This window comes from Dendropsophus ebraccatus, chromosome 6, assembly GCF_027789765.1.
Source record: "Dendropsophus ebraccatus isolate aDenEbr1 chromosome 6, aDenEbr1.pat, whole genome shotgun sequence".
Classification (NCBI taxonomy): domain Eukaryota; kingdom Metazoa; phylum Chordata; class Amphibia; order Anura; family Hylidae; genus Dendropsophus; species Dendropsophus ebraccatus.
Window position 1 is genome coordinate 121,925,023 of NC_091459.1, and position 15,371 is coordinate 121,940,393.

The window sequence follows — 15,371 nt, forward strand, 5'->3', positions numbered from 1 at the left end:
TAGCTGTATTGCGGCGCTTCGCGGATACGAGGAGAGGTAAGTAATGATTGCCTATTCCCCCGCCCCCTGCTCCTGTCAGACGCTCTACTTCTCCTTTAATAAATTTAATGAAAACCTCCCTCCATCCCACACTGCTGGACAGTCAGAGAACACCAACAATCCATTTTTTCCCCCAGTAGATACATCACATTGATAATTTCTGATTTTTTTTCTGTACTTTTTTTCATGTTGTTATTGTTCCTTAGCTCGTCAAACTTCACTAGGTTTCCGGTGCAGAAACCTCAAGTAGGTTGCCATTCCTGATATCACTTGTCCATCACACTGGCAATAGTACCAGTGTAGCTCTTTTTTTCTTAGCATCTTCAAAAATGAAATGCTGTGGCCAAGAGTAAATATTCTTACAGCAGGAGGAGCTTGTAGCTGGTTTAAGGTGTTGAAGAGGGAACATGTATCTTCTCACAAAGGGAAACTTGTGCTGAAACTATTTCCCGATTTGCTTGTCCCCTCCTGTATATGCTGTTAGGATACTGGGAAAAGTGTAGCTTAATAGCTGACCAAATAGTCTGACTTGTAGGAGCTCAGCTAGCAGACGTGTGGACTGACCAAATGCCAGACTCAGTCTGGTTTTAGGTTTAGCCCTTTCTAGGTTATCTTGGCTTAGAAAAAAATGGACACCTTCTTCTAGAAACAGGACCACTCTTGCTCTTAGTTTGGGTGTGGGTCTTGCAGCCCTTTTTATTAAAGTGAATAGAGTTTAATTACAATACCACACCCAACCTGGGGACAGGGGTGGTGCTGTTTTTACAAGAAAGTTACAGTGTTTTTTTACTAATCCTGGATAACCCCTTGACAACCCATGGTGTACCTGTACTTATGTTCAGGTTTATGTAAAACCTGACAGCTGCATTTAAACGGCTCTTTTCCCCCATCCATGGTGGTCTAGTGGTGGAATGCCCCCCCCCCCCCCTCCCAATGTGATCGCGGAGTGGTGATCAGTGCAATGGCACTGATACCGGATTGGCAATCCCTTACTCTGGGATCCAGAAGTCCAGAGCAGTGCATCACATATGTACTGCATAGATCTCTGTGAGAGATCAGTGTAGATGAATTAGAAGTCCCCACCTAAAAAAAAATTTCAATAATAAAAAAAATCCCCTCCCCTGAAAATGTTTAAATCACCCAAATGGTGATAAAGCAAAATGTTTCTTCTAATAATGCTATTGTGATAGCATAATTAGAAGAAACATTTGATGTTTTAATTAAAGTAAAGTATTAATTATTACAGTGAGCTCTATTGCCGGCAATATGAATTAATCCTATGTGTTTTTTTTTATTATTTATTTAAAAAAAACAAAAAACGCATAGGGTTCCCCCTATTTTCATAACCAGACTGGTTAAAAACCAAGCAGCAGCAGCCTAGTAACATCAGGGTGGGAAGAGACATTGGTTTAGGCCCTCCCCAGCCTAAATATTACCAGCCTGCTGCCGCCCCAGTCCAGGAGCGCCAATTTTGACGCTCCAGGACCACTGGCACCCGGCTCTTCCCAGTACCCCTGGTGGCATTGGGTACTGGGGTAATAATGGGGGGGTTAGTGTTAGCCATTTTATACCGGCTAACACTAGGCCCTGACTTAGTAATGGATTTCGTCTATTAGACAGCTTCCACTATTAATGGTGCGTTTACACAGAGAGATTTATCTGACAGATCTTTGAAGCTAAAGCCAGGAACAGACTATAAACAGGGATCAGGTCATAAACGAAAGACTGGGATCTATCCTCTTTTCAAATCCATTCCTGGCTTTGGCTTCCAAAATCTGTCAGATAAATCTATCTGTGTAAACGCACCCTAAGTCTATATAGTAAAGAAATAAAGACAAGACACAAGTGAATTTTTTATTTTTTTTTCAAATAAAAATACCCCCACACCCCTCATTGATCATTTTATTTAAAATAAAATCCAAAAAAACGCTGGTCATCGACGTAGTCCAGCGAATCCGACGTAATCCACAGGATACCGATATCTGAAAAACAAAAAGGGAGAAACACACAAAAAACACAAACAGGAGCGCAACACCCATCATTGTGAGCGGTGTTGTGCACCTTACAGTATGCAGCATCTTTACAGATCGCTGCTTACAGTCTGGCACCAAAGGGGTTAAGGGAGGATGCATTGCATCCCCCTTAAAGGGGTAGTCCGACGCTGATAAAAAAAAAAAAATTAGTCAAACACAGTTTTTACATTTACCATCCCTTCTGAGTCTGTCTCTGTTTGAATTTTCCGCTGGTCCCTGAAGCTCCAGTTGGTGGCTTCATTTTTTCTTTACTTCCTGGTTTGGGCTTTCCCATGATGCACTTTGTCTCCTGGGATGTCTAACTTACTCTGTAAAACTGTTAGATGGCTTACATCTTGTTTAGCCATTCAGAGCTGAGCAACCTGTATACTCTGACAAAGGTAGGCTGGCCTAACAGGGCTTAGACCCAGCTCTCTCTTGACAATGTCATTGTCACAAAATGGCTGCCACAGAAAAGCCTGGGGTCAACAGTCATTAGGTAAGAATGAGTTTACTTCACTTCCTGGTGGGGGATTGAGGGGGGAAAAGATAGGGAAGGGGGGCAGATAGGTGATTGAAGCATATTACAAAGTTATATAACTTTGTAATGTGTTTCAATTACTGGGAAAAAGCTTTTCGCTGGAGCACCCCTTTAACCCTTTGGGTGCCATACTGAACAATCTGGCCCCCAGGGGGTGAAGTAAGGGTCCCCACCTAATCCCTTGGGGGCCAGACTGATGTCAGACCGCACCCATACCAGCAAGGAAGGGGTTAAGTGACCCCCCCCTTCCTTGCTGGGAGGGGTGCAGTGCAGGGGAGGGGGTGGGGAGAGCTTTCTACTCACTCTCCGATGTCTTGATCTTCTATCTTCTATCTACTCTCTTCGCTGGTCCGCAGCACAATGAAGTCACTGTGCTGCGGACCGGCTCATTATATGTGCGCTCAGCCGATCAGCCAATCAGCTGAGCGCACATATAAAGCAAAATGTTTCTTCTAATAATGCTATTGTGATAGCATAATTAGAAGAAACATTTGATGTTTTAATTAAAGTAAAGTATTAATTATTACAGTGAGCTCTATTGCCGGCGATATGAATTAACGGCTTTAATAGAGTTTCCTGTAATAGTTAATATTTAATTAATAAAATACATTTTCGTTGTAATAATTTCGTTGTTCAATAATTTAATTAAAAAGAATCCATACTTTTGCAATTAAATATACTGTAAATAAATAAATATATATATATATTTATTTTAACAGTATATTTAATTGCACAAGTATGGATTCGTTTTAATTAAATTATTGAACAACGAAAGTTACTTTATTACAACGAAAATGTGTTTTATTAATTAATTATATTAAACAATTCAGGGATCGGCATTATTGCAGAGGATGGCTAACCCCCGTAAGGCCAATCCCTGAATTACTGATTTCCTGCTTCCCAGGGAGCTTTAACTTTATTAAAACAGCTAAACAAACAATTGTTTAGCTGTTTTATAGAACTCAAACCCTAATCTTTGCGAGATGCTCGTCCGAGTAACGAGTACCATCGAGTACCCTAATGCTCGAACGAGTACCAAGCTCGGACGAGCATGCTCGCTCATCACTAGTCTTAATTTTTTAAAAGCCGTCAAATAAAATGAAAGTTGCATATCGTTGTAATCGTAATGACTTGAGCAACATATAATATGTCACTTTTACCATAGGGCCAAAGGCATAAAAGTGAACAACCCCCGAAATAAAATAAAAAAATGGTGATTTTTAATATTTCACCACACAAATATTTTTTTCCCTGTTTTGCAGCATATTTTATGGAAAAATTAAATCTGTCATTGCAAAGTACAACTGGTGTCCCAAAAAATTAGCGCTCATATGGATCTGTAGGTGAAAAATGCAAGCACTATACCCTTTTAGGCTATGTTCACACAACTTATCAGACTTAAGTACCAGCTGGATGATCCGTCCGGCCGCAGAGCTCTGATGCGGGCGCATCAGCGCGCGCCCGCATCAGAGCTTCCCATAGCACACAGTGAACCAAGCAGCCGGAGCCGCTCGCTTCACTGACAGGTCTTTCTGCGGCCAGAATTCACTGAATTTCGGCCGCAGAAAACTGACATGTCAGTTATTTGCGGCCCCGTATGGGATCCCGGCTGGAGCGTATACAATGTGTATACGCTCTAGCCGGGATCCCATATCAGATAAGGTTATGTTGCGCCGATGGCAACAACGGACGTACTTTTACGTAGTGTGAACATAGCCTCAAACAGAAAGAAAAAATGAAAGTGCAAAAACAAAAATTGGCGTGGTCATCAAAGGGTTAAAGGGGTTATCTAGCATTAGAAAAACATGGCCACTTTCTTCCAGAGAAGGCACCGCTCTAGTTTCCAGTTCAGGCGTCGTTTTCAATTAAGCTCCATTCACTTCAGTGGAACCGTGTTGCAAATCCCCACCCAAACTGGAGACATTGGTTGAGAGACATCATGTGACCAAACCATCTTACTTTCATACATGTGATCACTGGGCATGGTAAAGACAAAGTAATAAAGTTAACCCATGCACAATATACCTTAGTGTATGCTGTTAAGCAGTGTTTACCAGTGTGACAAGTAAAATAGCAGCACATACAGTGAATATATGATACCTAAGCACATCTTGAAGTGCAAAGCAAGTTTTCCCCAACCACATAACAACTTTCTATATAATATAACTGGGATACTCGTATCGGCACACTGCAGTAAGAGAGGATGATAGTGACCATTTATATTATATATACAGTGGTACCTTGGTTTAAGAGCGTTTTGGTTTAAGAGCTCACAGTTTTTCAAAATTGTGACTTAAATCAAGAGCATTGCTTTGATTTAAGAGCTCCCTGTACTAGGGGCATGGCCTACATAGTGTGGTCTACAGCCCTGTACCGTGACCCAGGAAGTCTCCCTCACCTTTCAAATCATAGCAGATCCACTTCAGGCTGGGGCTCACATCAGAGGACAGGACTGTGGAGGTGATCTATACATAGCTGTAACCCCTGTCTCCCCAGACAGAGAGCGCTGCTATACTCTGCCCACATATTCCCCGCTCATTCCTTCATGCTCCCTGCAGTCTCTATCAGCCCTTATGTTTCCCATCCTCTCCATTACTGTACAGTAACGGATAATATCACATATTCTGCTGTTTCTGAATGTTTGTTTCATTTGTTTTACATGTTATTCAGAATAATAAATCATTATTTTTGGGGTGTGGAACCAATTGTCTGCATTTCTATGAATACTTATGGGAAAATTTGCTTTGGTTTAAGATTGGATTTGGATTACAAGCACAGTCGAATTATGCTCGTAATCCAAGGCATCACTGTATTTCATAATACTTTATATTGTATTTATTTAATGTATGTTATTGGTTGATTTCATTATTTAATCTTTTGCTTAACTTTTGTGTTTTTTATTTTTTACTTTTTTTTCTCATACATTAGTGTGAATGATCCAGACAGTACAGTACGACATGTTCCTAAAGGGAGCTGATCAGACTCGTTTTCTGCATTGTACTGCAAGCATTAATGCCTTTCAGCCACTGCCCTTCAATATTATATTTTATTGTACTTTATATTGTATCTATGTATTTTATTCTTTATGCCTATAATGACATTATATTTTCAAATTTTTTTCATAATTTTATCTTTTGCATCAGTTATATCTGACCTGTTTCTTCATCGTCATTGTTACTTTTATGCTTTTTTTCTATATTGTTTTTTGAGGGTTTTTTTTTTCTTATGCACTAGTTGTATATTGTGAATGTTCCAGACAGTACAGTGCGACGTGTTCCTGAGCGAAGCCGATCAGACTCGTTTTCTGCATTGTTCCGGTAGCATTAATGCTCTTAAGTGGCTGCCCTTTGTTCCCCCTGCACTTTTGTTCTCTACTCCGTGGGTGTGTTTTTTGCTACTTTATGATAAAGTAGGATTTTTTTGTTGTTGTTCTTTTTTATGTGTTCAGCATCTGAAACACTAAGTATTGTAATAACTTATCAAAGCAAGTAGGCCGGCCTAGGTTAATGTAAGTGTCTTATGAATAACTTTCAATTCATTAAATTAAAGGAAAATTGTCGACAGGTTAGAAGTAGCTCATGGGGCGCTCAGGATAAAGGAAAGTTCCGTAGCTTCATCCTCTGTGCCGTTTCCATGTACAGTGGTGCCTTTGTTTAAGAGTAACTTGGATTTAGAGCATTTTGCAAGAAAAGCTTACAGTTTTTCTAAATTGTGACTCGGTTTAAGAGCTCCCTGTACTGGTTGGGAGGGTGAGTGGGGGAGGGGATAGTCTGCATAGCGGGGTCTACAGCACTGTACTGTGACCCAGGAAGTCTCCCTCATCTTCCAAATCATAGCAGATTCACTTCAGGCTGGGGCTTGCATCAGGGGACAGGACTGTGGAGGTAATCTCTCCATAGCTGTAACCCCTCTCCCTGTACAGAGAGTGCTGCATGTATGTGCCCACATATGTCCTGCTCATTCCTTCATGCTCCCTGCAGTCTCTGTCCGCCCTTGTGTTTCCCATCCTCTCCATTACTGTACAGTAACCTATAATATCACATATTCTGCTGTTTCTGAATGTTTCATTAGTTTTACATGATTATTTTTGGGGTGTGAAACCAATTGTCTGCATTTCAATTATTTGTTATGGGAAAGTTTTGCTTTGCTTTAAGAGTGGATTTGGATTACAAGCATGGTCCCAGTACGAATTATGCTCGTAATCCAAGGCACCACTGTAGTTTGTCGTGTAATCCATATGCTACTGAAGCAGTTTGGTGCACTGGGGGTCGGATTACCACACTCAAAGCACCAATCCGCTCCAGCCAAGTGGCCCTTGCTAATGAATATTCATCCAAAGCTTTGTGGTGAGTGCAGGATTGACAACACTGCAGAGCCCTGCCCTTATATTCATTAGAAGGACGGGGCTGGATTGGTGCACTGAGGTGGTAGTCCCGCCCCCAGTGCACCAAATCACCTGATTAGCATATGGATTTAACTACTAAGTTCTCGAAAACAGCGCTGAGGATCAAGGTAAGAAACCTATCTTTATTTTCAGCCCCACACACTATAGAGGCACAATAGCAGGTTGAATACTTCTTACCTGCCTATAGTTTCCCTTTAATGTTCTGTGTACGTAACAATGACTTTAGGCAGGTTAGGTGAAAGGTCAGAAGGTAAAATTGTGGACTGGAAAGAACTGGTCTAATTTTTTTAAAGAGATTGTAATTTTGGGATTTCATGGATGAGCCAGAGCAGAAAGTCACTAGCAAAGTGTGTCTTATTCTCTCTATGTATGTGTTATGTATGTTTCTGCCGTGTGATACAACATTTACCGTGTGGCGGCGAGTGTAGGGGAAAGTATGGCCAGCCGAGGCAAGACCTATGGTGATCAGTTGGCTTGAGGCTATGTGCACACTTACTTTTATGGTCCGTATTTTTAGCCTTGGAAAAAACGCTAAAAATGTCAGCCCCTTTTTCTGCCATTTGGTCGTTTATGAGCTGTTGTTTGCATTTTTCTGTTTTTAGCACTTTTTTTTTTTCTTATTGCTATGGCAAATGCTATTTATAATTTGTAAACCAGCCATCTTTTGAGATTAAAATGATCCAAATTCATTTTTTGGAATCTAAAAGAAAAATTTTCTTGTGCGTTAATGGGTAAAAAGGTAATGGACCACGCACTTCATTTTATATCTGTAAAACTTAACAGAATGGGAATTTTCTGCTGTTTTTCACTGAGTTTAAAAAGATTATCCATGCTTACAAAAACGGGGCCACTTTCCTCTCAAAAGCAGCACCTCTCCTGTCCTCAGTTTGGAATGGAACTGAATTGTAATATCACACACAACCTAAGAACAGGACTGGCACTGTTTTTGCAAGAAAAAGTAATTCATTATTATAAAAAAAATTGCAAACCAGCCTGAATTTATTAATACATTTACCAGAAATGGTAAAAATTGGTGTAAAAATTACTTTTTTTTTTTCATGCAAAGCTCTGGAAAGTATGCAAATTTTTGCACTAATTCGTCAAAAAATTTTAATATTATAATATTAATAAATACCCCTCATGTCTGTACATTTATACAAGATTTGCATATACATACTTTGCACACCAAGTGTGCTTCCCATCATCTCTCTGAATAGAAAACAGGGCTGATCTGACTATATTTCTGTCTTACCCAGCTGGTTGTCACTTCTCAAACTCTTTCAGCCATCGGCCTATCAAACCTGCACATCTTGACTTTACAGCCAATAACCATTGTGGAGTCTCGTAATGTTTCCCGTCTTCCATGTTCCTTCAGTTATCTGAGACTCTTTTGTTTTTCCAGGCATGGGCTGTTTCTGGGGAGCAGAAAGAAAATTCTGGAGACAGAAAGGAGTCTATTCTACTCAGGTCGGTTTTGCTGGAGGTTTTACCCCCAACCCCACTTATCAAGAAGTCTGTACAGGTAGGTGTAACGGATTGGTAGCCATTCACGTCTTGAGGAAACATTGTGTTAATAGAAGAGGCATTGTACCATTTGAACCATTGTCTTGCTGTCTCTAGTTGTTGAGGGTGACAACTACACCACCTTATTAATTTAGTAGAGCTATACACATCTGATCTTTGATAAAAGGTTGTCAGAAAGAAAGTAGCCCCGGCAATGTGATTTTTGTTTTTCTATTCTGAAAAAAAAATAAATCCTTTTTTCCCCTGGAATTTTGGTTTTAGAGAGTGAGGTGCCATCTTTCATTAATGTACATCTTCATTGTATCTATGAGGTTGGCTAGTTTTTTCCTTTTGTATTTTTTTTTTTTTTTTTAAACAATATTTTATTAGTGGCTTATGTAATATTTGAACATACATATTGAAAATTCATTACATATTCAAAAAGAAAGTCGCTCACAGGCAACAAAGGATTGTATGTTTACAATATCATACAGATACAATGAGCCTTTGTAATAATTTCATTTTGTATTATTTGGACTTTTTTTTAGTCATCACCATATCCCCTGTTTGGTGTTTCAAAGACCACGTTCATTGATCATTATAGGAGTGCTGATGTTCTTGGCTTAATTCCAACCCACTTAAGTTTACTGGAGGATATAAGTAGACTGTCGTATACACCAAGAAGTTCAGGTCCTTTATTGATTGGCCTGGCTATGGTTATCAGTATAGGAAACTTGTTTACTTTTATGTTACACTTACTTAGATGCTTACATAGAGCAATCATCAGGAATGAAAATTGATTGGCCTGATTACTGGCCAATGTAGAAGGAATCCAAACTCCAGTTTTGGATAACACAGTCTGTGGTGTACTGGAGGATTAGAATGGAATTGTTTTCCCCATGATCCCCCAACTTCTAAAGTTAGAGTTTCATCTTCATGTTTTAGGGTACTGAACCACCAGAAAATTTGTTGGGCAGCCAGCTCATGTGGGTCTGTCATTTTTGGAAGAAAGGTACTACAAGTAATGGCCCCACCCTAAATCTCATCTCCAAGGATGCTGTGATACAGCCGAATTCATTTCATAAAGACCATTACAATACTCATCTTCCTCGTGCTCGATCACCTAGTATTTTTTTAATATTGGTCTTTTTTATTTATTTATTTTTTTATTAAATTAGTCTTTGGTTCTTGCCAATAACTGGGTACCAGTGCCAGCTCTTATTTTTTTCCCACCCATCCCCTGCTCACCATCTGTCGGGGCTCTTAGACTCAGTAGGCGACTGAGCACATGGACTGTCAAGTGGGCCATCACCCCACCTAGTTTTCAACTGGGACAGTACACCAAACCTCCGGAATGGCTGCTCTTTATAGATGATGATGGCTCATGGCTTGTGGGGGTTTACCATGGACATGGTTTGTCCAGGGGTGCTGTCATAACGCAATAGGACAGTCCAATGGACATTGAACAAATAAAAAAGTCAAGACCACTCTAGAGTAAAAACAAATTAGACGTTTCTTTGTCCCATACGTCAAGGCCTCCAAAACTCGCTTCAAGTTCTATATATATATATCAAAATGCCACGAATGTCTACAGTACAAATTGCAATAATAAGAGAAATCTGGATGGGGGACATGACACAAAAGAACTGCCTCCAATTATTGCCTTTTTTTGTTTTCATCATATCATTGGGTTTACTCCAGGTTTGATGGGTTAATGATCTGGGAAGATGTTGATCAAATCATTTCCAAGCCTAAATCATCCAAGTTTCCGAGCAGATAATTAAAGGGAACCTGTTACTTTCGGTCTCCATAGTAACCAGGCGTTAAAAGAGCCGCAAGAATATGGTGTTCTCTCCCTAATGAGAACGGCTTAGAAGCTTTCCCGATGTAGCTGTCACTGTCAGGATAATGGATCCATGTTGGGCCTTTGACATTTCTTGTTCCATTTCCATTGTTTCAGGTAGGCTGAAGAAATTTCACTAATGCTATGTTTAGGCTCCACGATAAGAGCCTTCAGATTTTTTTTTTCTCATAAAGTTGCCTATCCGAACCTTAAAAAAGCATTGGGGGAGCTGTCATATTTAAAATGACATAATAACTTGCCATGGTGCACCTATCGGTGGTCTGCAATTAGCTAATTATAATAATAGAGTTTTGAACCCCTCCTGCATTATAATTATGAGTGATTATGTTACATAGAACTGCAGGAAATGTTATTCTGCTTCCATTTATATAATGGTATAGGGCACTATTGTGTTTGTACAGTTGGGTGATTAGGTGTCAGGCTGAAAATTTCCACCTTAGAGGTCCAAACAAGACTATTGACACCAACATATGTCCTATAATGCAATTTTTTTAGGGGTGGTTCAGGGGCAGGGCTTAAATGTTTCACTCTTGGCAAGTTAAATGTTGGTTAGTATAGGGCATATTGTTAACTGATGTCATATCTCAACTGAATTCCACCAAGAACAATGGTTGACACTACCAGCTTTAAAGGGGTTGTCCGGGATAATTTGATACTTGCGGATCTTGCCGGAGCTTCAGGGTGTTGAGCCTGGAAACATCCAGGGACGTCCCACTCCCTCCGGAAATGGCCGGTCAGCATAGATCTTATACTGTCTATGATTGTCTACCGGCCATTTCTGGAGGGAGCAGGATGTCTCCGGATGTAGGATCCGCAAGTATCAAAGTATCCCAGACAATTCCTTTAAGAGGGTTGTGTACTATAAGGGTTCTTATAGGGAGACCCTAGTTCTAGACTTCCATCAATTAGCTGGAATGGAAAGTGTCTCTAAAGGGAGTTCATCTTCTTGGAGGACTCATAACACTGACATCTTATGGATTATAGTAAGCAGGAAACCATGTCTCCTTTGGCAGCGCTGCAGGGGAATAAAAATGTATTACAGTTGACTGCTAGGGCACCCTCAACCCCAACCTGTATCCTGTGGGATACAGGTTGGGGTTCCTGGTTGGGGACAATTTGGATCTTATTATTTTTGGGGAACCCTTTGAACCAAAAAATATTTGTTTAAAGGGGTTGGCCACTTTATAGTAAAATAGGTCAGTACAAAGTATTAATAGGTGTACTCACTGTATATACTGACAACAGCTCCCTGTGTACCTCATAGAGCTAAAATCAGACTCCCCTCCTCCAGGCTGGGCTGTCCTGCTCTGTTTTGTTTCTGTCCACAAAATGGCTGACATGGAGGAGCATGTGACCAGGCCCTGTCCCCTGTGTTCTCCATAGACACATACAGGCTCAGTGGTGGACACTGGAGGGTGGGGCCTAGTCACATGCTCCTCCATGTCAGCAATCTTATGGACCAAAACACCACAGAGCAGGGCAGCCCAACCTGGAGGAGGGGAGTCTGATATTAGCTCTGTGAGGTACACAGGGAGCTGCTGTCAGTATATACAGTGAGTACACAGGGAGCTGCTGTCAGTATATACAGTGAGTACACAGGGCGCTGCTGTCAGTATATACAGTGAGTACACAGGGAGCTGCTGTCAGTATATACAGTGAGTACACAGGGAGCTGCTGTCAGTATATACAGTGAGTACACAGGGAGCTGCTGTCAGTATATACAGTGAGTACACAGGGAGCTGCTGTCAGTATATACATTGAGTACACAGGGAGCTGCTGTCAGTATATACAGTGAGTACACAGGGCACTGCTGTCAGTATATACAGTGAGTACAGTTAATAATATTGTACACTGACCTATTTTACTATAAAGTGGCCAACCCCTTTAATGAAAACGATTTATTACAAAGAAAATCATGTCCCAGAGGATATCAGCCAAGCATGTTGTAGAGTTCACAACATTTGGTGTCTGGGACCCTTCAAAGAGGTCCAGATTGGTAGGATCCCAATTCTTAACCCCTTAGTGACCGCCGATACGGCTTTTTACGGCGGTCACTAAGGGTCCTTATTCTGCTGCCATCAGCTTTTTACGGCGATGGCAGAGAATAAGGCTGCCCCCACCCCATCCCCCCGGCTACCGGAGGTAGCTGAGGGGTTGGGGCAGTGTGTGGGGTCCGTCCCGCCCCCCCCCCTTACCGACAATCGCCGCTATTAACGTTATAGCTGCGGCCGTCGGTAAAGGGTATTACCGGTGCTGCCGCCGCCTTTCGTCTCCCCCCGCCGTGAATCTACGGCGGGGGGAGATGAAATAAGTGTCCCCCAGACCTCAGATCAGCCCCCCCTAGTAGGGCGATTACTAACCCCCCTCCCCCGGCGGCCATCATTTCCAAGATGGCCGCCGCCATCGCTGTGAACCGACTAATGTCGGTTTACAGCGATGGAAAAGTTAAAATGAATGAAAGCCCCATGCTCTCCGCCACCGGAGGTAGCTGAGAGCATGGGGCAGTCATAGGGGACCCCCCTGTTGGGTCCCGGTACAAGCGATCAGCGGTATATACTATATACCGCTAATCGCTTGTACCATGTGCCGCCGGCACTTTTTATCCCCTGTCACCATGAATGATTGGTGACAGGGGATAAAAAGTAATGTCCTCCCACCCCCCAAGTCACCCCCCACCCCCCCAGTCACCCCCATCCCCCAGTCACCCCCCCCCCTTCCCCATATACTCACCTGATCCTGGAGCTCCTTCCTCCTCGACGTCCTGGCTGGTTATGAAGTGCGCATGCGCTTCACAACCAGCCAACTCTGAAAATTTAAAGTGACAGAGACCAATTTGGTCTCTGTCACTGAACTATGATTACTGAGATAGAAAATATCACAGTAATCATAGTAATACAGTGAAAATGAATACGTAAAGTACAAAAAGTGACAAACATACAAAAAAATAAAACACACACTTTTTATTATAGTAATAATTGCAGTTTACTCCCAAATTACCCCTAACCCCTCCCCAGATTACCCGTAACCACCGCACATTGCCCGTAACCACCGCACGTTGCCCGTAGCCACCGCACGTTGCCCGTAACCACCGCAAATTGCCAGTGACCCCCTCCCGATTGCCTGTAACCACCCCAAATTACATGTACCCACCCCAGATTACCTATAAGCACTTCAGTTTATCAGTAACAATCCCAGATTGTCTGTAACCCTTCCAGGTTGCACATAACCCCCCCAGGTTCCCCGTAATCATGCCAGATTACATGTAACCCCCCCAGATTGCACGTAACCACCGCGCGTTGCCTCTGACCACACCACGATGCCTCTGACCACGCCACGTTGCCTCTGACCACCACACGTCGCCTCTGACCACCACACGTCGCCTCTGACCACCACACGTCGCCTCTGACCACCACACGTCGCCTCTGACCACGCCACGGCGCCTCTGACCACCCCAAATTGCCAATGACCCCCTCCAGATTGCGGTGCCCATGCCAGATTACAGGTATCCACCCCAGATTGCCTATAAGAACTTCAGTTTATCCGTAACCACCCCACATTGCCCGTAACCACCCCACGTTGCCCGTAACCACCCCAGATTGTCAGTAAGCACTGCAGGTTGCCCGTAACCACCCAACGTTGCCCGTATCCACCCCAGATTGTCTGTAAGCACTGCAGGTTGCCCGTAACCACCCCACGTTGCCCGTAACCACCCCAGATTGTCTGTAAGCACTGCAGGTTGAACGTAACCACCCCACGTTGCCCGTATCCACCCCAGATTGTCTGTAAGCACTGCAGGTTGAACGTAACCACCCCACGTTGCCCGTATCCACCCCAGATTGTCTGTAAGCACTGCAGGTTGCCCGTAACCACCCCACGTTTCCCGTAACCATCCCAGATTGTCTGTAAGCACAGCAGGTTGCCCGTAACCACCCCTTGTTTCCCGTAACCATCCCAGATTGTCTGTAAGCACAGCAGGTTGCCCGTAACCAGCCCACGTTGCCTGTAACCACCCCATGTTGCCATAACCACCACACGTTGCCCGTAACCAACCCACGTTGCCCGTAACCACCCCAGGTTGCCGTAACCACAGCAGGTTGCCCGTAACCACCCCAGGTTGCCGTAACCACAGCAGGTTGCCCGTGACCACCCCATGTTGTCCGTAACCACCCCAGATTACCTGTAACCACCCCTGGTTGCCCGTAACCACCCCACATTACCTGTAATCTCATTTTTTTTATTTTATTTTAGTAACTGCGCTATTCTAATAACCATTACTAGCTGCGGTTTTGCTCCTGTAAATTGGCGCTCCTTCCCTTCTGAGCCCTGCTGTGTGCCCATACAGTGGTTTATGCCCACATATGGGGTACCGTTGTACTCAGGAGAACCTGCGTTACAGATTTTGGGGTACATTTTCTCTCCTGTTCCTCGTCAAATTGAGAAATTTCAAACTAAACCAACATATTATTGGAAAAATTCGAGTTTTTCATTTTTACTGGCCAATTTTGAATACTTTCCTCTAATACCTGTGGGGTAAAAATGGTCACCACACCCCAAGATGAATTCTTTGAGGGGTGCACTTTCCAAAATGGGGTGACTTTTGGGGGGAATCTATTCTGCTGACACTACAGGGGCTCTGCAAACCCACCTGGCGCTCAGAAACTTCTTCAGAAAAATCTGCACTGAAAATGCTAATTGGCGCTCCTTCCCTTCTGAGCCCGGCTGTGTGCCCATGCAGTGGTTTATGCCCACATATGGGGTACCGTTCTACTCAGGAGAACCTGCTTTACATATATTGCGGTGACATTTCTCTCCTGTTCCTCGTGAAATTGAGAAATTTCAAACTAAAGGAACATATTATTGGAAAAAATCGAGTTTTTCATTTTTACTGTCTACTTTTGAATACTTTCCTCAAATACCTGTGGGGTCAAAATGCTCACCACACACCAAGATGAATTCTTTGAGGAGTGCACTTTCCAAAATGGGGTGACTTATGGCGAGATTTTACTC

At 42.7% G+C, this 15,371-nt stretch overlaps 1 protein-coding gene across 5 annotated transcripts in view; it reads left to right on the forward strand.

The window, feature by feature from the left end:
• Positions 1 to 15,371, forward strand: part of MSRA (methionine sulfoxide reductase A) — a 244,834-nt gene that overhangs the window by 129,126 nt on the left and 100,337 nt on the right. For all 5 annotated transcript variants that reach the window (XR_011363697.1, XM_069975808.1, XM_069975807.1 and 2 more), the window contains one exon: positions 8,400 to 8,519. Coding sequence is in view for 4 of the 5 variants with exons in the window: in XM_069975808.1 (XP_069831909.1) it covers positions 8,400 to 8,519 (120 nt within the window). In the remaining variant the exon portion in view is untranslated. The remainder of the gene's footprint in view (positions 1 to 8,399; positions 8,520 to 15,371) is intronic.